This window comes from Pleurodeles waltl, chromosome 4_1 (assembly GCF_031143425.1).
Source record: "Pleurodeles waltl isolate 20211129_DDA chromosome 4_1, aPleWal1.hap1.20221129, whole genome shotgun sequence".
In the NCBI taxonomy this organism is placed as follows: domain Eukaryota; kingdom Metazoa; phylum Chordata; class Amphibia; order Caudata; family Salamandridae; genus Pleurodeles; species Pleurodeles waltl.
The window spans coordinates 483,630,446-483,655,201 of NC_090442.1; the positions used below are offsets into that span (position 1 = coordinate 483,630,446).

The following is a 24,756-nucleotide window of genomic DNA, read 5'->3' on the forward strand; positions in this document are numbered from 1 at the left end:
TCACAGCCCAGCAGGGCACTCCAGCTTAGTGGAGTTGCCCGCCCCCTCCGGCCACGGCCCCCACTTTTGGCGGCAAGGCTGGAGGGAACAAAGAAAGCAACAAGGAGGAGTCACTGGCCAGTCAGGACAGCCCCTAAGGTGTCCTGAGCTGAAGTGACTCTTACTTTTAGAAATCCTCCATCTTGCAGATGGAGGATTCCCCCAATAGGGTTAGGATTGTGACCCCCTCCCCTTGGGAGGAGGCACAAAAAGGGTGTACCCACCCTCAGGGCTAGTAGCCATTGGCTACTAACCCCCCAGACCTAAACACGCCCTTAAATTTAGTATTTAAGGGCTACCCTGAACCCTAGAAAATTAGATTCCTGCAACTACAAGAAGAAGGACTGCCTAGCTGAAAAACCCCTGCAGAGGAAGACCAGAAGACGACAACTGCCTTGGCTCCAGAAACTCACCGGCCTGTCTCCTGCCTTCCAAAGATCCTGCTCCAGCGACGCCTTCCAAAGGGACCAGCGACCTCGACATCCTCTGAGGACTGCCCCTGCTTCGAAAAGACAAGAAACTCCCGAGGACAGCGGACCTGCTCCAAGAAAAGCTGCAACTTTGTTTCCAGCAACTTTAAAGATCCCTGCAAGCTCCCCGCAAGAAGCGTGAGACTCGCAACCCTGCACCCGGCGACCCCGACTCGACTGGTGGCGATCCGACGCCTCAGGAGGGACCCCAGGACTACTCTGATACTGTGAGTACCAAAACCTGTCCCCCCTGAGCCCCCACAGCGCCGCCTGCAGAGGGAATCCCGAGGCTTCCCCTGACCGCGACTCCTTGAATCCAAAGTCCCGACACCTGGGAGAGACCCTGCACCCGCAGCCCCCAGGACCTGAAGGACCGGACTTTCACTGGAGGAGTGACCCCCAGGAGTCCCTCTCCCGTGACCAAGTGGAGGTTTCCCCGAGGAACCCCCCCCTTGCCTGCCTGCAGCGCTGAAGAGATCCCTAGATCTCCCATTGACTTCCATTACAAACCCGACGCTTGTTTCTACACTGCACCCGGCCGCCCCCGCGCTGCTGAGGGTGAAATTTCTGTGTGGACTTGTGTCCCCCCCCGGTGCCCTACAAAACCCCCCTGGTCTGCCCTCCGAAGACGCGGGTACTTACCTGCAAGCAGACCGGAACCGGGGCACCCCCTTCTCTCCATTCTAGCCTATGTGTTTTGGGCACCACTTTGAACTCTGCACCTGACCGGCCCTGAGCTGCTGGTGTGGTGACTTTGGGGTTGCTCTGAACCCCCAACGGTGGGCTACCTTGGACCAAGAACTGAACCCTGTAAGTGTCTTACTTACCTGGTAAGACTAACAAATACTTACCTCCCCTAGGAACTGTGAAAATTGCACTAAGTGCCCACTTTTAAAACAGCTATTTGTCAATAACTTGAAAAGTATACATGCAATTTTGATGATTTGAAGTTCCTAAAGTACTTACCTGCAATACCTTTCGAATGAGCTATTACATGTAGAATTTGAACCTGTGGTTCTTAAAATAAACTAAGAAAAGATATTTTTCTATATAAAAACCTATTGGCTGGATTTGTCTCTGAGTGTGTGTACCTCATTTATTGTCTATGTGTATGTACAACAAATGCTTAACACTACTCCTTGGATAAGCCTACTGCTCGACCACACTACCACAAAATAGAGCATTAGTATTATCTATTTTTACCACTATTTTACCTCTAAGGGGAACCCTTGGACTCTGTGCATGCTATTCCTTACTTTGAAATAGCACATACAGAGCCAACTTCCTACATTGGTGGATCAGCGGTGGGGTACAAGACTTTGCATTTGCTGGACTACTCAGCCAATACCTGATCACACGACAAATTCCAAAATTGTCATTAGAAATTGATTTTTGCAATTTGAAAAGTTTTCTAAATTCTTAAAAGACCTGCTAGGGCCTTGTGTTAGATCCTGTTTAGCATTTCTTTTAGAGTTTAAAAGTTTGTAAAAGTTTGAATTAGATTCTAGAACCAGTTGTAGATTCTTAAAAAGTATTCCAACTTTTAGAAGCAAAATGTCTAGCACAGATGTGACTGTGGTGGAACTCGACACCACACCTTACCTCCATCTTAAGATGAGGGAGCTAAGGTCACTCTGTAAAATAAAGAAAATAACAATGGGCCCCAAACCTACCAAAATACAGCTCCAGGGGCTTTTGGCAGAGTTTGAAAAGGCCAACCCCTCTGAGGGTGGCAACTCAGAGGAAGAGGATAGTGACTTGGAGGAAAATTCCCCCCTACCAATCCTATCTAGGGAGAACAGGGTCCCTCAAACCCTGACTCCAAAAATAATAGTCAGAGATGCTGGTTCCCTCACAGGAGAGACCAACACCTCTGAAATCACTGAGGATAGCCCCAGTGAAGAGGACATCCAGTTAGCCAGGATGGCCAAAAGATTGGCTTTGGAAAGACAGATCCTAGCCATAGAAAGGGAAAGACAAGAGATGGGCCTAGGACCCATCAATGGTGGCAGCAATATAAATAGGGTCAGAGATTCTCCTGACATGTTAAAAATCCCCAAAGGGATTGTGACAAAATTTGAAGATGGTGATGACATCACCAAATGGTTCACAGCTTTTGAGAGGGCTTGTGTAACCAGAAAAGTGAACAGGTCTCACTGGGGTGCTCTCCTTTGGGAAATGTTCACTGGAAAGTGTAGGGATAGACTCCTCACACTCTCTGGAAAAGATGCAGAATCTTATGACCTCATGAAGGGTACCCTGATTGAGGGCTTTGGATTCTCCACTGAGGAGTATAGAATTAGATTCAGGGGGGCTCAAAAATCCTCGAGCCAGACCTGGGTTGATTTTGTAGACTACTCAGTAAAAACACTGGATGGTTGGTTAACTGGAAATGAAGTGTGTGACTATGTTGGGCTTTATAATTTGTTTATGAAAGAACACATTTTAAGTAACTGCTTCAATGAAAAGTTGCATCAGTATCTGGTAGACCTAGGTCCAATTTCTCCCCAAGAATTGGGAAAGAAGGCAGACCACTGGGTCAAGACTAGAGTAACCAAAACTTCCACTGGGGGTGACCAAAAGAAAGGGGTTACAAAAACTCCCCAGGAAAAAGTGGGTGACACTAGAAACAAAGAAAAAGAGTCCTCTGTAGGCCCCAAAAAAACAGAACAGGTGGGTGGGCCCCAAGACACAACCCAAAACAAAGGTGGGTACCAGGGTAAGAACTGGGATGCCACTAAGGCCTGGTGCCACAACTGTAAACAGTCTGGGCACCACACCAAGGACACTTCTTGTCCCAAAAACAAACCCCAGAACAAAATTCCTGGGGTAACCAGTGTAGCCATGGGAGATGACTCCTCAGATGAGGAGGTCTTCCTAGCCTTCAACTGGAAACAGGGCCCAACAGGTGAGTTGGAGATTCCAGAGGGAAGCAGACACTTCCACCACCTACTGGTGAATGGAATCCCAACCACTGCCCTGAGAGACACTTGTGCCAGTCACACTATTGTGCATGACAGGCTGGTGCTCTCAAACCAGTACATCCCAGGTGAGACTGCCAGGGTAAGAGTTAGCCTAGACAGGGTCACTAAGAGGCCTATGGCTTTAGTACCCATAGAAGTGGGTGGCACTCTTAGCTGGAGAAGGGTAGTAGTCAGTACAGACCTCCCCCTTGATTGTCTCCTTGGAAATGACTACCCAGAGGTTAGTCAGAGCCCAAGAGAGGAACTGGTCCAGTGCCAGTCCTCTCCCAAGGATTCTGGAAGTCCAGCCTCTGCAGTAAATGCAAGCAGGCCCCAGAAGAAGAAGAAAAGAAAACAGAGTAGGAAGGGTGGACAACCTTTAGCCAAGGTTACAGCAAGCCAGGGAGATTCTGCTCCAGTAGGGGAGAACTCCAAAAATGGCCCTGATAAAGTCCAACCTGACCCACAAGAAGTCCTGGCTAGTCAGGCAACTGTTAAACCTGAGTGGGTGGCTCCTCAGCTAACAGAAGAAAGAGTGGAAGAAGGGTGTTTACTACAAAATGTGGTAACCCCCCACTCTAATACAGCAGACAGGCACCCTGAACCCAAAGAAGCCTGTAACTTAGCCCCTTCCCTTGTAGGTGAAGAGCTAAAGGTGTGGTTCTGGGCACTGACAGCTGTCAGTGGCCTCTGCTGGGTGTTAGCCTTTATGGCTGCACTATCCTTGGCATGGTGGTCAGACCCCATGCCAAATAGCAAGTTAGGCCCCCTGACCCTGTTGGTCATGGTGGGGTTACTCCAGCTCTGGGTAACCTCTTTGGGTAAGCTAGGGATGACCCTGGCTAAGATAAGATTAGCAGAGGTGGATACCTCTAAACCCAAAATAAAAAGAATGGGTGGAGACATTGAAGAGGCAGACAAGAGGCAATTCAGACTAGGTCCTATCACTGTGGAAGTGGGTCAGTTCCCCAAAGGGAATGACCTGAACAGAAGGATGTAAGGCAGAGTAGGCCCTGCAACTAACCAGCCTATTTCTCCTACTCTTCCTCGCCTGACAGACTAGGAAGACTCTCCCAGCTTGGGCTGAGTCTCCTGGCCTGTGGGCTGGGGGGGGCTTGTGTAAAGAAATGGCTCCCTGTTGCAGTTACCCCCCACTTTTTGCCTGATACTGATGCTGACTTGACTGAGAAGAGTGCTGGGACCCTGCTAACCAGGCCCCAGCACCAGTGTTCCTTCACCTAAAATGTACCATTGTATCCACAATTGGCACACCCTGGCATTCAGATAAGTCCCTTGTAACTGGTACTTCTAGTACCAAGGGCCCTGATGCCAAGGAAGGTCTCTAAGGGCTGCAGCATGTCTTATGCCACCCTAGAGACCCCTCACTCAGCACAGACACACTGCTTACAAGCCTGTGTGTGCTAGTGAGAACAAAATGAGTAAGTCGACATGGCACTCCCCTCAGGGTGCCATGCCAGCCTCTCACTGCCTATGCAGTATAGGTAAGACACCCCTCTAGCAGGCCTTACAGCCCTAAGGCAGGGTGCACTATACCATAGGTGAGGGTACCAGTGCATGAGCATGGTACCCCTACAGTGTCTAAACAAAACCTTAGACATTGTAAGTGCAGGGTAGCCATAAGAGTATATGGTCTGGGAGTCTGTCAAACACGAACTCCACAGCACCATAATGGCTACACTGAAAACTGGGAAGTTTGGTATCAAACTTCTCAGCACAATAAATGCACACTGATGCCAGTGTACATTTTATTGTAAAATACACCACAGAGGGCACCTTAGAGGTGCCCCCTGAAACTTAACCAACTAGCTGTGTAGGCTGACTGGTTCCAGCAGCCTGCCACACTAGAGACATGTTGCTGGCCCCATGGGGAGAGTGCCTTTGTCACTCTGAGGCCAGTAACAAAGCCTGCACTGGGTGGAGATGCTAACACCTCCCCCAGGCAGGAGCTGTAACACCTGGCGGTGAGCCTCAAAGGCTCACCCCTTTGTCACAGCCCAGCAGGGCACTCCAGCTTAGTGGAGTTGCCCGCCCCCTCCGGCCACGGCCCCCACTTTTGGCGGCAAGGCTGGAGGGAACAAAGAAAGCAACAAGGAGGAGTCACTGGCCAGTCAGGACAGCCCCTAAGGTGTCCTGAGCTGAAGTGACTCTTACTTTTAGAAATCCTCCATCTTGCAGATGGAGGATTCCCCCAATAGGGTTAGGATTGTGACCCCCTCCCCTTGGGAGGAGGCACAAAAAGGGTGTACCCACCCTCAGGGCTAGTAGCCATTGGCTACTAACCCCCCAGACCTAAACACGCCCTTAAATTTAGTATTTAAGGGCTACCCTGAACCCTAGAAAATTAGATTCCTGCAACTACAAGAAGAAGGACTGCCTAGCTGAAAAACCCCTGCAGAGGAAGACCAGAAGACGACAACTGCCTTGGCTCCAGAAACTCACCGGCCTGTCTCCTGCCTTCCAAAGATCCTGCTCCAGCGACGCCTTCCAAAGGGACCAGCGACCTCGACATCCTCTGAGGACTGCCCCTGCTTCGAAAAGACAAGAAACTCCCGAGGACAGCGGACCTGCTCCAAGAAAAGCTGCAACTTTGTTTCCAGCAACTTTAAAGATCCCTGCAAGCTCCCCGCAAGAAGCGTGAGACTCGCAACCCTGCACCCGGCGACCCCGACTCGACTGGTGGCGATCCGACGCCTCAGGAGGGACCCCAGGACTACTCTGATACTGTGAGTACCAAAACCTGTCCCCCCTGAGCCCCCACAGCGCCGCCTGCAGAGGGAATCCCGAGGCTTCCCCTGACCGCGACTCCTTGAATCCAAAGTCCCGACACCTGGGAGAGACCCTGCACCCGCAGCCCCCAGGACCTGAAGGACCGGACTTTCACTGGAGGAGTGACCCCCAGGAGTCCCTCTCCCGTGACCAAGTGGAGGTTTCCCCGAGGAACCCCCCCCTTGCCTGCCTGCAGCGCTGAAGAGATCCCTAGATCTCCCATTGACTTCCATTACAAACCCGACGCTTGTTTCTACACTGCACCCGGCCGCCCCCGCGCTGCTGAGGGTGAAATTTCTGTGTGGACTTGTGTCCCCCCCGGTGCCCTACAAAACCCCCCTGGTCTGCCCTCCGAAGACGCGGGTACTTACCTGCAAGCAGACCGGAACCGGGGCACCCCCTTCTCTCCATTCTAGCCTATGTGTTTTGGGCACCACTTTGAACTCTGCACCTGACCGGCCCTGAGCTGCTGGTGTGGTGACTTTGGGGTTGCTCTGAACCCCCAACGGTGGGCTACCTTGGACCAAGAACTGAACCCTGTAAGTGTCTTACTTACCTGGTAAGACTAACAAATACTTACCTCCCCTAGGAACTGTGAAAATTGCACTAAGTGCCCACTTTTAAAACAGCTATTTGTCAATAACTTGAAAAGTATACATGCAATTTTGATGATTTGAAGTTCCTAAAGTACTTACCTGCAATACCTTTCGAATGAGCTATTACATGTAGAATTTGAACCTGTGGTTCTTAAAATAAACTAAGAAAAGATATTTTTCTATATAAAAACCTATTGGCTGGATTTGTCTCTGAGTGTGTGTACCTCATTTATTGTCTATGTGTATGTACAACAAATGCTTAACACTACTCCTTGGATAAGCCTACTGCTCGACCACACTACCACAAAATAGAGCATTAGTATTATCTATTTTTACCACTATTTTACCTCTAAGGGGAACCCTTGGACTCTGTGCATGCTATTCCTTACTTTGAAATAGCACATACAGAGCCAACTTCCTACACATATCATCCTCAATAACAAAAGTAAATCTACCGAAAGGATTCCACCAAGTGCACAGGAGGGCAGCCGTCATTAGCAGGCTAAGGTTTAATACTGTCTTTGTCACCAGACAATGGTTCTTTTCTGCCCATGGTGATTAGCACCTTGGGAGAGAGCATTAGCACCACTCTTACAGAATGTCAAACTAGAACAAAATTAAAATAGTTGTATTTCTTGCACAGAATGGTTACAAACTCCAGTTTTGGCTTTTTCCTGATGTTCATCTAACTTGGTTGAAACTCTTCCTCCTGGATGGGTCAGTAAAGGTGGTGCAAACTGGAATAGAAAAAAACAGTTCTGGGGGATCAGAGCTAGAAAGGGATCAGCTCTTTAGATTTACTGATCTAGAAGATGTGCCAATTTTTTTTTTAAAACAATTAATTAGATCAAGAAAGGAAAGTTCAATATGCTGATTATGCACAACTTTTTCCACTAGTCACATTGAACTGAAAGTGTAGGGTTCACTATTCTTCAAAAGAAAACAGAACATTTCAAATTCTAGATCTGCAACCAAATCTACTTATATAGTATACTGCCACATGGCCTGCAATTGGACCTGAATGCTTTTTCTACATAGTTTACACTGGTGACTGCTTTCCATTTTTACCAAGGCATCTTTATCAAGACATATTTAAATGTCAGTCTCACTAAAGTCAACTTAAATCGAAAAATGATTAAAAACCAGCAAATAACAGGTTACTCAGACTGCCAATGAAAAAAAAAAAAAAGTTCAACAATTCCAGATGAGACCATTGCAATTAGTTCAATAATAAAGAAGCAATCATGTACACATACCTGAAATGCCATCAGCTTTAGGCAGTCTTTTTATCTGGGCATCATACATTTTCCCCTGCAGTCTGTGCATCATCATCTTAGAGTCAAAGGTCAGTCTCCACTAGGGACCTCTACACAAATGTCTGAGATTTCTATGGTAGCATAGGACAGAAGATTGGAGTGACAAGACGTTCTTCTGGCCTGTTGTCTTTTATACTTTACCTATCAGAGCCAGGTATATTCTACCAGTCTCCGTTCCCATGGCTGCCCATAGTTAGCAGTATCTTTAGTGGCTCGCAGAAATAACAGCTCAAGTTATTTACTACACCAAGGAACAATACACACATCACCTCATAAGTACTGGTCTGTCTAGCTTTGAAGTAATTCTTGTAATCCATTACCTCATTCTTTATTCTGAGCCAGACCACAGCTTTGCACAATATTGCAGTTTCTGTGGATCACAGAAGTGGTTTCTAACTTATTCTCCTTTCATTAGTGGAATATCATGGATTACAGCACATATGGCCCTGAGAAGAACGCTATGAATTTGCTCCAGATTTCTCTTGGATGAGTTATGCAAGATCGGGAGCAGTTTCTTTTTTTCTGAATCTGCCCACTCCAGCAATCCATTTGCTTGGCTTTCGTAGTATCTACTAGAAGGGCACAAAATGTTTTTGAAAAACAAAGCCTTTCAAGACTTCTTTGAAATCTAAAAATCTCTGCACTTCAACTTGTTGGCTTACTACCTTAAATGGAAAATGCTGATGCAGGGGATCCAGGTTCTCGGAGCATAACTTCAAAGGGAGTGCCTTGTCTACTAACTGGAGAAGAGCATTTCTTTTTTTTAATTTCTTTTTTTTAACATTCTTCTACTCCCAAAGGCGGTCATCAAGCTGAAACTAAAAAAAGTTTAACATTTTTCTCTTTGTTCTAAACTGATTATTCCAGTGGTACGCATATGGACTTTTCTAATCCCAAGAGCCAGACAGAAGACTTCCAGCCAGGCTGAATCTCTTATCCAAGTTCTCAGTTATTGTCCCATAACCGAGCGTTTCATGACTGGCCTCATGAACAGCCACACTTTAAAGCAGCATAAAATCAAAACTTAGTGGTTGTAGAAAGTGGTTGACCTAATAACATGCCATGTAGAGACGGTACCTTTTATTTTTCGAACAATTTGGGCTTTAGTTTTTTCATCTCTGCAAATGAGAATGCGTTATTCTAGTCTTTTGTTAAGAATAAAATGCTGTGATGGAGATTGAAATGTTAATTTTCAGTAACTGCTATTCTTCATTATGGGTGTTATCTATTAATTCATTAAAAAAAACTTCCGTCAAACTAAGGTGATAGTTCGGCTTGGGAATGTTAAGATTCTTGTTTGGTCATGTATAAAAAAAATTAAATGCCTACATGAATTCAGGAGATGGTGTCCAAATTCACGCGTGCAGGCTTGTGCCTTGGAGCACCATGCCCTGTTTTATTCATTTTTAATTGTTTTAAAGATTTTGGAGTTGTTTCCAATTGCATATAATTAATTTATAGTGACTGAATTGGAACCTAAATTGCTTTATTAAAATGGACAAATCAAATAGGCATGTTTACTGTACAAATTTCTTTTAAAAAAATGAGTTTTATGTGAAATGTTACTTGGACCATTAAGATGTATCAGCATAGTCTACTGTTTCTGGATTTAAAGAAAAATCCATTGATGGAGAACTATTGTACAGGTTAGATATCGTATTACATGTCTGTAAAATAATTAGGTAGTGTAAATGGTAGATAGATGTGGACATATAAGGCTGAATTTTAGTGTGCGTATTTTGTTGATTGTTTTCTTTAAATGTTTACCTCCTTTATGTCTTAACTGGATTTAGTATGATGCCATTGCTCATCTCATGCCTGTGGTGGAGTCAGTGCACCCTACATCATGGAGGCAGGGCTTGCGCAAAACTGGCATTGCTCTTGTCCCCAGTAAGGGAGGAGAGTCTATGGTGAGAGTTTAATGCCTTGAAAGGTTTGTTTTAGGTTGCTGAGTAACCACTTCAGTTAACACACTGAGACTATCATGCATGGTTTTCAGTTGGGTGTGGCTTATTAATATTTCCCATTTCTAAGTCAGTGTGATTTCTTTTTTTAATTAGATTTTTCTAACCTCAAAGTTTTCAATATCCTGTCAGGTGTTTATGCAATTCTTCTCGTATTGTTGTTAACCATCCCTAAAACCACCCTCTAAAACAGTTTGGATAGCTCAATAGTAAATTGCATGAGCTATAGCTTTTTTTTTTTTTTTCCTTTTCCAGATCCCGACTCCAGTCAGTAAGGTTTCGCCTAAGGATGAAGAAAGAAAAGATGAATCTCCTGCATCTTGGAGGTTAGGTCTTCGAAAGACTGGTAGTTATGGAGCGTTGGCTGAGATAACATCAGTAAAAGAAGCTCACAAAGAAAAGGACACAGCTGGTGTTATGCGTTCTGCATCCAGTCCTAGGCTTTCCTCCACTTTAGACAACAAAGAAAAGGTACTTTATTAATATATTCTACATCTGTGTCAGCTACTGTATATTGAGACTCGCCATCACCTTGTTAATTGAATCAAGCATAAAGAAGTTTTTATCATCTCTGTGTAACTGGAAGCCTCTCAAATTTATTGTACATGCAGATGTTTTTTTGTCCTAATGGCTCTGTATCTTTGCCATAATAATATTGCTTAAGGACAAGTCATCATATATCACAAAGAAGTGCTTCACTTGTTTTGATGTCGTTTCTTGTTTTCTTAACCACAGTTTTAAGTGGTGCAGCGAAAGTGGCCCTTTTAACTAGGCATAGCCTGTAGCTCTCTTTAATTTTTACTCTGACAGGGAAGAAGAGTTCTCTTCTTCCTGTCCATCACCCCAATGACACTTTGAAGCATCAACGGAAACTATTTGGTGTTGACACTGGTTTAAGACAGTAGATACATCTAGTCTCACGTTGACTTTTCAGATTTATTTCATCCATTCTTTTTCTTTTTTCCAGTCCCCGGCGAGGGAATCCAAACGGTTGACACATTTGCAAAATAATATTTTCATCTGCAATTTTGGCCTGGCGGACTTAAATACTATATGCTTTGTGGACAGATTCACGCATGCTGTCTGTAGCATGGCCAACTGGACATTGCCAACAGTTGCAACAGACCTCAGAGCTTCTTTGGCACAAACAAGTACAGGGCATAGAGTAATTAGTCTGTCTGTTGCTCTGGATACTGCAGATTGCATTTACAGAGCTGCTGATATGATAATCTTGTGGAGGCACGCATGTGTTTTCGAGTGATGTATAGCCATATTTAATGCACACACCTTTGATAAGTCCAGACCTTGTGAGGAAAAGATTGAATCTACTCTAGAAAGGTTCACAGGCAGCAGTGCCACTGATCAGTCCTTATGACAGTTGACATCAGCAAATCAATTTCCACAGTAGTTCTGGAAGTTCCGAGTTTACTCCATGGGGCTGGCGTGTAGGCAGTGGCAGCCATCCTAACTAATGGGGCAACAATCAGTTCAGTACTTTTGGGACTGCAGACACAGATCCAGCAGACATTCAGGGCGGCAAGAACAATAGTCCTCAAACTACTACTCCCCTGCTGCAGTGGCTACCAAACCACTTTAGTTTGTCCTTGATGGCCCTACCAGGCCATGATAAGCAGGATTCAACATTTCCTTCCCGGCTGGGGATACATTTCATCAGACCAATGGTTCTTACAGATAGTTTAAAGGGACTCCACCCTACCCTTCATTTCCTCCCCACTCCATTTACCTCTCACACTAGAATGAACATCAGAGGAGGTCTTGCAAATCCTGATGTAGCAAGTATTTGCTCTACTCTCCCAAGTTGCTATCGAGCGGCGACTGGACTCTGAGATAGATGAGGGATGTTATTCCTAGTATTTTCTCATCCCGAAAAAAAAGGATGGGGGCTCAAGCCCATTCTGGTTCTTCGCTTGCTCTATGCCTTCCTATGAAGAATACATTGAGGATGCTCACCTTGGCTCAGAATGTGCCCTGGTGGCTGGTAGGTGTTTGTCCTGACCTGTGGCATAGAACTCCAACTCCCCCATCCAGAGCTCTGTGGTGACCGGTGCCTTGCTAATGGGTTTAGGAGGGAGTGAGTCACCTAGTAGAAATGGAGATTAGAGGCTTGTGGTCTCTTGTAGAGTGCCAACTCCACATGAACCCTCTGGAGCTACAGGTGATCCGCTTAGCCTTGAGAGCCTTCCTGTGTCCATCAGGGGAGCTTAGTACAGGTCATCATGGATCACACCTTTGCTATGTGGTACTGCAACTAACAGAAAGGGTGGAGTCTTGGGGCTTGTGCCAGTAGGCTTTGTCTCGAAGTTACTGCAACAGCAGAACACCTTCCTGGTCAGATAGCACCTAGCCCCGTGCATGCCAGACTCGACAAGTTGAGCAGGCATTGTCTCGTGGACCATGACTGGCATCTCCACTTGGCAGGTAAGACCTTGTTGGCTCTGTTCTCCATCTCAGAGAAAATGCATTCAGTGCTTTTACACACTGCAATTTTTTCCAAGGCTTTCAGATGCTTGTTGGAATGGAGTGCAGGACTTCTTTACTTTTTATCACGCTCCATCTCCTGTCAGGTAATAAAGATCACGAAAGACTGAGCCAGTTTAACTTGATTGCCCTCAACTGGGCCAGGAGAGTTGTACTCAGAGCTTCGGATCCAAGCTTTGCCCTTAGATGAGGCTTCTGCATACAGAGAACGTCTTGTCTTAGAAACTGGGTATGGACCTGCATCCAAGTATCCACAAACTATTCCTCCATGCGTGGAGATTGAATGGTAGGAATTGGGTGACATCCTTCCTGGCAGTCACCCTTCAACTTAGTCCATCTGCGCTGGGCACTGGAAAGAGATTGTTGCAACTGTGACAGTTGGAGGTTACTTAGCAGCTTTTCTGTGTTTTGCCATGCACAGTTGCTCTTTAAGACTCCTGACTCTAAAAATGGTGTCCCTCGTTAACATTACATTAGGGCGCCACATGAGTGCTTTGCAAAAACTGGTGTGCCATCCTCCTAATACCACCTTTTTTCCAGAGGAAAATCCGGTGGTTATTTTTCCGCAAGTCGTGACACTCTACCATGTTGGCTAATTGATCACATTGTTTGTTTTCTTTACACATTTTCATCCCTTAAAAAAAGGGAGAGGGGCTCATTGCCTTGACCTGAAAAGATTTAGGTTTTGCTCTGGATTCATGTCAGGCCATCCGTTGGCTCTTACTGATTACCTCTTTATCAGGTTTTTAAGTGCAAAGAAAGATAAAACTGTGGAGAGGAGGGCATAGTCAAGATACATAGCCGTATGTATCAATTTTCAGCTCCTGTCTGGCCAAAAAGCAACCCCTTGCTACACATCCCTTATTGGAAGTCTTCCCATAGGCAGACCATCTCTCCATCTTACGTCGAGGAGGTGTAGGACCCTTTTTCAAAGGAGAAGTATACCAGCTTCTGACATGGGGGCTGGATGTTAATCCCGCTATTTCCTTGTGCTGAAGAAGGACGGAAGCCTTTGTCTTATTCTAGATTTGAACTTGCTCAACTTCTTCTTATACAACGAACATTTGAAAATGCTCAGGCTGTCCCTGGTTCTGTCTGTCCTGCATTCTAGAGACTGAATGGTGGCATTGGACCCGCAGGATGCCTATTTTCACATCCCTGTCCTGCAGCTCCTTATCTGGTACCTGCAGTTTAAGGTGGGCCACAAGCACGTCAGTAGCTGTGCTCCCTTTCGGTCTCATGAGTGTCCCTTGCGTGTTAACAAAGGTGATGGCGGTGATCTCTGCCCATCTTCAGTGGTCAGGAGTACCACTCTTTCCCTACCTCAGCAGCTGACTACTGAAGGTGGGCTCGCCACAATCAGTCTATGACCACCGCCAGATGACAGCAAACCTCTTGACATCGTTCGAGTTCTCCCTCAACCTGGTGAAGTCACACCTGATTTCTTCACGGAAACTCTGCTTGATCAGAGCCATCATGGATAACTGTGCTTTTGGGCCTTTCTTCTGCATAAAGAGTCCATGACATTCAGGTTATGATCCCGATATTTTAGACTCTGTCCTGAGTCTGTGAGGATAGCTTGTGGCTTTGTGGCTTGCTAGCCTCACCATTCTTCTCGTCGACTATGCAGATTACATAGGCAAACTCTGCAGTGGGATTTGAATCTCAGTGGGCCCAGCACCAAGGGAATCTGCCAGACTCTGTCCATGTTTGGGAGACTATAAAAGATCTCCAGTGGTGGCTGCTCGACTGCAATTGAACTAGTGGTAGACCTCTCTTCCTAGTCAGAGTTGACAATGATGGTTGCATTGCTACCAGGTTGGTGAGACTATCTGGGAGCAGTGGAGATCCGAGCACTCCGGTTTCCAGCGAAGACCCACTTCCACATCATTTGCTGGAATTACAGGAGATTACCATCTGGGAGAGGATGGTGCAGATTCTCATGGACATCACTGTGATGTGGTATGGCAACCAGCAGTGCGGGTGAGGTTCTGGGTTCTATGCCAGGTGGTTCTACGCCTCTGGAACTAGCCGAATTTTCAGGGCATTTTGGATCTTTGAATGCAGTGGTTATGTAGGGGGATCTTCCACCAATATGAATAACACTGGATCAGTCTTTTAAAAACTGCAGAGATCCCTCACTGACCACTGCATTGCACGCCGGAGTTCCCATAAAAGGTTCCATCAGCATCTCATGCCCCATGGACTGAAACTCTAGACTCCTTTAAACTTTTCCATGGCTCGCTCTCTCTCCTGCCCTAAATTCTGAAGATCAGGACTGACTAAGCTGTGTCATTATACTGGCTCCAGATCGGGCCAGGACATTGTGGTACCTTGAAGTTCTGGGTTTGAGCATCTGCTCTCTGATCACGCTACTGCTTCAAGATGATCTTCTGTTGCAGCATTGGGGCCTTGTCTTCCACACAGGCCTGCGCACCCTACACCTTCATGTGTGGAGACTGAACATCAACAGTTAATCTCTTTTGAACTCCCTCCAGAAGTCATTGATGTCATCTTAGCAGCCAGGCACTCTTCTACGAAATCTACATGTGCCAAGTCATGAGAAAAGTTTGTGGCTTAGTGTAGTACCCACAAGATGTAAGTATAGCAAGCTATACTTTCAAATGTGTTGTTTGTTTGGCCCTTTGCGGAACACAGTTCCCCTGTGGTAGGCAGGATCCACAACTTTCTTTCACTTCAGCATTCCATCACATCCAACAGATGGTTCCTCCAGATTGTTCAGCAGGGCTATGCCCTTAAGCTCATTTTTGATCTGGTGGAGCTTCCTCCCACATGAGCTTCTTTTAGAGGAGCACTTAACTATCTTTACTACAAGAGGTGCAAGCGCCCCTAATCCCTTGTGCAGAAGATGGACGGAATCCTTTGTCCTATTTTAGATCTTCCCCCTCTGAATGCCTTTCGTGCTGAAGAACAAATTAAACATCCTCACATTTACCCAGGTTCTGTATGCCATGGATCTGGGTGGTTGCCTCGGAACTGCATAATTCAGCGCAATATCTGTAACACGAGGCCAGGTAATATGAAAAGGAATTATAGAAAGTATGGGTTATACAGAGCATAGTCTTACAGTTCTCTCCTAAATGCAATGATAAGTTACAGCAGTCTATCGAGGACCAAGAAGAATCAAACTGTTTGGTCTGCCATGATGTTAAGGAACAAGATCTGATATTGAAGAGGATGATGGTGGGCCCACTACAAGATGCTTTATTGAGGCTCTCCTTCAGCAGCGGAAGTGTCAAAGGCACATATTTGCATCATGGACAGGGGGCCCCTCTGATATTAGAGGAAGCCAGGTGGTGCACAGTCCAGAATATTTTTTCTTAAATTACTTATATTTTGGTGAATATCTTTGTGCAGGGCCCCTAATGAAGCCCACACTCTGGGCCAGCACTGCGCAGGGGCATAAACAACCTGCCTCTTGCGAAGATCCTCAGTTCGCTGTTCAGCCGAATAAGGTTACACCTTCCCCAGTGGGAAGACGTAAACTCAGACAAGTGTTTTCCGTTACCACCCAAAAGCATTTCCTGGAGCTTCATACCAGGGCACAGTGTTTCACTGCCATAGCATCAGCCAGGGCCTCCAGGGCCTCAAGATTGTTTTAAGTCACACTATCCATACAGAGAGCTAAACAACTGCCTCTTGATTGTTCAAAGCTGGGCATGTCTTTCTGTACGTAGGTGACTGGCTAGTAAAGGGAAATAGTCAAGAGCGGTGCCTTGCTCACACCTAATAAGCAGTCTCTCCTGTACACGTTAGGTTTGCGGTCAGTTACAGAAGATATCACTTCACTCCCAAACAAATGCAGCATTTCTTGGGAGCCAAACTCAATACAATGACGGGCAAAACCTACCACAACAATGGCTTTTTTTAGGCTACTTCCCTTTTACCAGACTTTGTGTCCTCCTACAGTGCGAACAATCATGAAACTGGTGCAGAATGATGACATCTTGTATTGCAATAGGCCCAAATGCTCACTTGTGCGTACTTCCCCCGTAGAATTTTCTGGCCAAGTAATGGCGGCAAGCGACAGGTCAGTGTTGGTGAAGCCTAGAGTTCAGCACATACTGCAGTGCTATAAGAAAAGGAAACAGTTACTTTGCTGGTCATTCCTCAACCCGAGCCACAAGTGACCATTGACACAGATGCCTTCTTTATCAGTTGTATATCTTTACAACACATGCCTTTACCATGCATGTGACACACCAAGTTGACCTTTACAAATCGTTGCATTACATTATGGACCTTCACCACACATTTTTCTAAATATATAATATTTTTCAGTATATATATATATGTATAATAATATGTTCGATGGCATGTGTAGCTGCAGATACACATGCTGTGCATTATCCTTCCATCTAGTGTTGGGCTCGGAGTGTTACAAGTTGTTTTTCTTCGAAGAAGTCTTTTGGAGTCTTTCGGCTCCATTGCGCATGGGCGTCGACTCCATCTTAGATTGTTTTCTTTCCGCCATTGGGTTCGGACGTGTTCCTCTTTGCTCCGTATTTTGAATTGGAGATAGATATATATATATGTTCGATGGCATGTGTAGCTGCAGATACACATGCTGTGCACATCCCGCCATCTGGTGTTGGGCTCGGAGTGTTACAAGTTGTTTTTCTTCGAAGAAGTCTTTTTTCGAGTCACGAGACAGAGGGACTCCTCCCATTTCGACTCCATTGCGCATGGGCGTCGACTCCATCTTAGATTGTTTTTTTCCGCCATCGGGTTCGGACATGTTCCTTTTCGCTCCGTGTTTCGGGTCGGAAAGTTAGTTAGAATCTCAGAAAAATCGTCGGTATTGTTTGCGTTTGGTATCGGGTTAGTTACAACATATCGACACCGAATTAAGAAGAGCTCCGTGGCCCTTCGGGGTTTTTTTCCATCCCCGTCGGGGCCTGGTCGGCCCGGCCAGGTGTCTCTTCAAGGCTGATGGAACGGACCCCATTCCGCTTCTGTCCAAAATGCCATAACAAGTATCCATATACAGATCAACATCTGGTCTGTAACTTGTGTTTGTCACCAGAACACAAGGAGGATACTTGTGAGGCCTGTCGAGCGTTTCGGTCCAGGAAGACACTCGGGGACCGAAAAGCAAGAAGACTGCAAATGCCGTCGTCGCCGACAGGACAAGAGCGTTTCGAGGAGGAGGAAGAAACATTCTCCACCCAGGAGTCGTACTCTGAGGAGATCGATCCCGAGGAAACGCCTAAAACCGTGAGTAAGACGTTGAAACCAAGAACTCACGAGAAAAGCGCTAAAGCCCAGGGGACGCCACCGCCAACAGGCCATGGCTTAACCCGAAAAATAGGTGACCGTTCATCAGGCACCGAAAAAGGGCGAGCTGGTGTCGAAGTCATCCGACTCCGGTCAAGATACCGGCACACAGCAATCTCGGGCCCGAGATAGTGGCTCAGAGAAGATTCGGCACCGAGACAGCGGCACCGAAACGGGTCGGCACTGAGAGAGCACGACGCTGAAAGTAAAAAAGGTTTCGTCGGAGCCGAAAAAAGCAGCCGAAAAGGTTTCGGTACCGAAATATCCGGCCTCGGAACCGAAAACAAGTTCCTACACTGAGGAACAAGGACTGTCCACACAAATGAAGACACATAGATTTGGACAGGAATTACAGACAATAGAGCCAGATCACACACAAAGACGGCTCTTTATTCAAAAAGATACAGGGAAGATCAGCACTCTTCCTCCAGTCAAAATCAAACGCAAGCTTGCCTTCCAAGACAAGGACAAACAGCCACACGCAAAGGTGGCTAAACAAGTAACACCGCCACCATCCCCACATCACTCTCCGCAACCATCACCGGTAGCCACTCCACCAATGATGCAATCCCCAACTCATACAGGAATGAGTCAAGATGACCCTGACGCATGGGACCTTTATGACGCACCAGTGTCAGATAATAGTCCAGAATGCTATCCAGCTAAACCATCGCCACCAGAGGATAGTACAGGCTACGCACAGGTGGTGTCAAGAGCAGCGGCATTTCATAATGTCAGCCTTCATTCAGAGCCCATTGAAGACGACTTTCTTTTTAATACACTGTCGTCCACACACAGCCAATATCGGAGTCTTCCTATGCTACCCGGAATGCTAAAACACTCCAAACAAGTGTTTGAGGAGCCTGTTAAAGGGAGAGCCATTACTCCAAGAGTAGATAAAAAATATAAACCGCCACCAACAGACCCAGTGTACATTACACAACAGCTAACACCAGACTCTGTTGTAGTGGGAGCAGTGCGCAAAAGAGCCAACTCTCATACTTCAGGAGATGCACCAACTCCAGATAAAGAAAGTCGAAAATTCGATGCTGCAGGCAAAAGGGTGGCAGTAAACCAGTGGCGTATTGCAAATTCGCAAGCTTTGCTAGCCAGATATGATAGGGCCCATTGGGATGAAATGCAACACCTTATTGAACATTTACCCAAGGAGTTCCAAAAAAGAGCGCAGCAAGTAGTAGAAGAAGGACAGAGTATCTCCAATAATCAGATACGGTCAGCAATGGATGCTGTAGACACAGCTGCTAGAACTGTCAACACAGCAGTAACAATAAGGAGACATGCATGGCTGCGTACATCAGGATTTAAACCAGAGATACAGCAAGCTGTGCTGAATATGCCATTCAACGGACAGCAGTTGTTTGGGCCGGAGGTGGACACTGCGATCGAAAAACTTAAGAAAGACACTGACACGGCCAAGCACTCTACTCCCCACAGAGCAGAGGCACATTTCGAAAGAGACAATTTCGAGGGGGGTTTCGAGGGCAAACCACAGAAGCCACAACCTCACAAACAAAGCCCACTTACCAGAGCCAGTATCAGCGGGGAGGTTTTCGGGGACAATATATAGTGGGACAATTTCAAAGGGATAGAGGAAAGTTCCAAAGTCCCAAAACTCCTCCAAACAAGCAGTGACTTCAAGGTCACAAATCCCCAACACAACACCTGTGGGGGGGGAGACTAACCAGGTTTTACAAACATTGGGAGGAAATAACAACAGACACTTGGGTCTTAGCAATTATCCAGCATGGTTATTGCATAGAATTTCTCAAATTCCCTCCAAACATCCCACCGAAAACACACAATATGTCAAAACAACATATAGATCTTCTAGGACTAGAAGTTCAGGCATTGCTACAGAAAGAAGCAATAGAGTTAGTACCAAAACAACAAATAAACACAGGAGTTTACTCCCTGTACTTTCTGATACCCAAAAAAGACAAGAGTCTGAGACCTTTACTAGATCTCAGAACATTAAATACCTACATCAAATCAGATCACTTTCACATGGTTACATTACAAGACGTAATCCCACTGCTCAAACAACAAGACTACATGACAACACTAGACCTAAAGGATGCATATTTCCATATACCAATACATCCTTCACACAGAAAGTACCTAAGGTTTGTATTCCAAGGGATACATTACCAATTCAAAGTGTTGCCATTCGGAATAACAACTGCACCAAGAGATTTTACAAAATGCCTAGCAGTAGTAGCTGCACATATCAGAAGGCAGCAAATACATGTGTTCCCGTACCTAGACGATTGGTTAATCAAAACCAACACGCTAAGACGGTGTTCACAACACACAAAGCATGTCATAGAAATCCTCCACAAACTAGGTTTCTCAATCAACTACACAAAGTCACACCTTCTGCCGTGTCAAACACAGCAATACTTAGGAGCAACAATCAACACAGCAAAAGGGATTGCCACTCCAAGTCCACAAAGAGTTCACACATTTCACAATGTGATACAGACCATGTATCCAAATCAAAAGATACAGGTCAAAATGGTGATGAAACTACTAGGCATGATGTCTTCATGCATAGCCATTGTCCCAAACGCAAGGTTGCACATGCGGCCATTGTCCCAAACGCAAGGTTGCACATGCGGCCCTTACAACAGTGCCTAGCATCACAATGGTCACAAGCACAGGGTCAGCTTCTAGATCTGGTGTTGATAGACCGCCAAACATACATCTCGCTTCAATGGTGGAACAATATAAATTTAAACCAAGGGCGGCCTTTCCAAGACCCAGTGCCACAATACGTAATAACATATGCTTCCATGATAGGGTGGGGAGCACACCTCAATCAACACAGCATCCAAGGACAATGGGACATACAGCAAAAACAGTTTCACATAAATCACTTAGAACTGTTAGCGGTATTTCTAGCGCTCAAAGCATTTCAACCCATAATAAGCCACAAACACATTCTTGTCAAAACAGACAACATGACAACAATGTATTACCTAAACAAACAGGGAGGCACACACTCGACACAGTTGTGTCTCCTAACACAGAAAATATGGCATTGGGCGATTCACAACCACATTCGCCTAATAGCACAATTTATTCCAGGAATTCAGAACCAGTTAGCAGACAATCTCGGGATCACCAACAGATCCACGAATGGGAGATTCACCCCCAAATACTAAACACTTACTTCCAAATGTGGGGAACACCACAAATAGATCTATTTGCAACAAAGGAAAACTCAAAATGCCAAAACTTCGCATCCAGGTACCCACAAGATCAGTCTCAAGGCAATGCGTTATGGATGAGCTGGTCAGGGATATTTGCTTACGCTTTTCCCCCTCTCCCACTCCTTCCATATCTAGTAAACAAATTGAGTCAAAACAAACTCAAACTCATACTAATAGCACCGACATGGGCAAGACAACCTAGGTACACAACACTACTAGACCTCTCAGTAGTACCTCATGTCAAACTACCAAACAGACCAGATCTGTTAACACAACACAAACAACAGATCAGACATCCAAATCCAGCATCGCTGAATCTAGCAATTTGGCTCCTGAAATCCTAGAATTTGGACACTTAGACCTCACACAAGAATGTATGGAGGTCATAAGACAAGCTAGGAAACCTACCACTAGACACTGCTATGCAAATAAGTGGAAAAGATTTGTTTATTACTGCCATAATAATCAAATTCAACCCTTACACGCATCTGCCAAAGATATAGTAGGATACTTACTACAATTGCAAAAGTCAAAGCTAGCTTTCTCTTCAATAAAAATACATCTTACAGCAATTGCAGCCTACCTGCAAATTACGCACTCAACTTCATTATTTAGGATACCAGTCATAAAAGCATTTATGGAAGGCCTAAAGAGAATTATACCACCACGAACACCACCAGTTCCTTCATGGAACCTCAACATTGTCTTAACACGACTTATGGGTCCACCTTTTGAGCCCATGCACTCTTGTGAAATGCAATACTTAACATGGAAAGTTGCATTTTTGATTGCCATCACATCTCTAAGAAGAGTGAGTGAAATTCAAGCATTTACCATACAAGAACCATTTATTCAAATACACAAGCATAAAGTAGTTCTACGGACAAATCCAAAATTTTTACCAAAAGTGATCTCACCGTTCCACTTGAATCAAACGGTAGAATTACCAGTGTTCTTCCCACAGCCAGATTCTGTAGCTGAAAGAGCACTGCATACATTAGACATCAAAAGAGCACTAATGTACTACATTGACAGAACAAAACTAATTCGAAAAACAAAATAACTATTTATTGCTTTCCAAAAACCTCATACAGGGAATCCAATTTCTAAACAAGGCATTGCTAGATGGATAGTGTAGGAAAGTCCTTTTTTTTGCCTGATCACCCCCACTCTTTCTGGATAGGTACTGGTGGTTACTGACTCTTGGCTGTGCCCTGGGTACTGCTTACCAGTCCCAGGGCCAGTGCTCTGTGTAAAATGGATATGCAAATTAGGCTAATTATAATTGGCTAAGTTAACCTACCTATAAGTCCCTAGTATATGGTAGGGCATGTAGGTTTAGGGACCACAGCATAGGTGGTGCACACCTAGGTGCATTGCTGAGGTGCCCAGTGTCATTTTAAAAGCAAGCCTGCCTTGCTGGCTGCTTTTAAATTAAAGTTATATGCAAATTCGACTTTGGAATTAAAGGTACTTCCAAAGTCTTAAACTACCTTATTTTTACATATAAGTCACCCCTAAGGTGTGCCCTATGTGCCCCTAGGGCTGGGTGCCATGTAACTATAAGCAGGGACTTTATAAAAATAGATTTATAAGCCCTGGTGAGGTAAAAACAGCCAAATTCGTTTTTCCCTCATTGAAGTAAATGGCCTTCATAGGCTAGAATGGGCAGACTTTATTTAAAATTTTAAAGTCTCCTTAAATGTTACATACCAAGAATTTGGTATCAAATTGATTGTTATAATAAATCCCACAACTTCCAGTTGTTGGATTTAATATAACTAGTGCAGGTAAAAAGTTTAGACTTTACCTAAAAAGTTGCCAATTTCAGCTCTGCATTGCTTTTGCTGCTGTGCTCTGATTGGCCAGCCTGCAGCAGCTTCTGCCAGGCCACTTTAATGAGGTGTGAAGTGGCCTGGCTTCACACAAAGGAATGTGCTTGGGGGAGAGAATCTCCCCTCAGCAGATGGTGAGGCAGGAAGGGGGAGGGCTGCCAAACTGGTCTTCAAAGGCAGAGAAGGACATTTGCAGCACCCAGCAACACCCCCACATCCTGCAAACCCAGACAGCTAGGTGCCCCCTTGATTAGATTAGGAGAGGGCAGGAGAGGGGTGTGTTTATGATTTTTAGCCACACCAGTGGGTGGGCTCAGCCAGATCTCTCCTCTAAAAATCAGATTCATCCATTTTGGATTTTTAGAGACTGTTGCCTTCTGGGATGGATTTTTGCCACACTTCCCAGGAAGTGGTCATCACAGGGGGACAACCCTGTCCCTGATTGGAGGACCAGGGCCCCCCTGCTTTTCACCCAGGGGCAAGGATAAAACTGGCAGACCTGCACCCACGCCTCAGATCCCCACCAAATTTCAAGAAGAAAGAACTACAAGGAGAAGAAGGACTGCCCTGCTGGACCCCTGGCCTGCACCTGGACCCTGCACTCAGAAAGACTGCACCAGCTGCACACTTGGGCTTCACCACAAGAAGGACTTTGCCTGGCTTCCACTGGTTCAAGGAGGGACTCCCTGTTTGCTACAGGTGAAAAATTGCTAACCAGAGTCCCCTGCACCAACTCCTGAAAAAGTGACCAGCTGACCACTGTCCAGTGGCCAAAAAGGAGTTTGCGCCAGGTGCACTCTGGGAGTTGAAGTCCGCACTTCCCAAGGACCATCACAGAACTTCTGGACCCTTGGGGTGAGCTGTGGACCCCAAAAGAACCTTAAAAGAACATCTGGGTGAAGCCCCAGAAGTTTGGAAAAGATTGGAGAAATTTTAGAAAAAAGCTCCATAAAGTGACCGACCCGACGCGGAAATTCTAGCCGGCTTGCCTCAACCGCGACCCGGCCTGACTTCGTGGTTCGTCCCGGTAAAGAAAAACATCCGAAAAAAAGACTAAGTCCGAACGTAAAAAGTTGACCGGGACCTTCCAGCCATCGTATCCGAGAAGGGCTCCACGGACGTCGGATCAAGATCCAGGTTTACCCCGGTCGAAGGATTTTCATCTCGAAAAAACGACTAAGTCCGAAGGTAAAAATCACCACTGAGGAAACCGACTTCGCGTATCCGGACAAGGGCTCCAGGAGGTCGGATCCAACTGGCAGGTTCGTCCCGGGGAAGAAAAACATCGAAAAAGAGACTAAGTCAGAAGGTAACTTTTTAACCGAGGCCTCCCGCGACTTGTAGCCGAGCAGGGCTCCATCGCGGTCGGCCTGAAAGTTTGACTTTGCCCCGGTCCTGGTGCAACCAGATGACCCGATTGGCGCTTTTCGTTTCTGAGCGCTAGAAAATAATAATACTTTAAAAATTCATATCTCCGGTTCCCCTGAACCGATTTTAATCGTTTTTGTGTCATTTTAAAGATAAAAATATAAGCTATTTTTATAAATTGGTTTTGGATTTTTAAACTGTTTCCTGTGTTTTATTTAATTACTGTTTTGTGATATTTGAATGCTTTACACTTTGTCTCCTAAGTTAAGCCTTGACGCTCGATGCTAAGCTACCAAGGGTAGAGCTGGGATTAATTTACTGAGACCTAACTGTACTTTTGTGGAGGTTTGTGGCTTGTTGCTAGGTGTAGGTACCTACCTGCCCTGCC

The 24,756-nt window shown here is 45.6% G+C and overlaps 1 protein-coding gene across 2 annotated transcripts in view; it reads left to right on the forward strand.

Moving 5' to 3' along the window:
• The window catches only part of PPP1R12A (protein phosphatase 1 regulatory subunit 12A), a 1,050,482-nt gene that overhangs the window by 297,517 nt on the left and 728,209 nt on the right, over positions 1-24,756 (forward strand). For both annotated transcript variants that reach the window (XM_069228775.1, XM_069228774.1), the window contains exon 10: positions 10,391-10,606. In XM_069228775.1, coding sequence (XP_069084876.1) covers positions 10,391-10,606 — 216 coding nt within the window. The remainder of the gene's footprint in view (positions 1-10,390; positions 10,607-24,756) is intronic.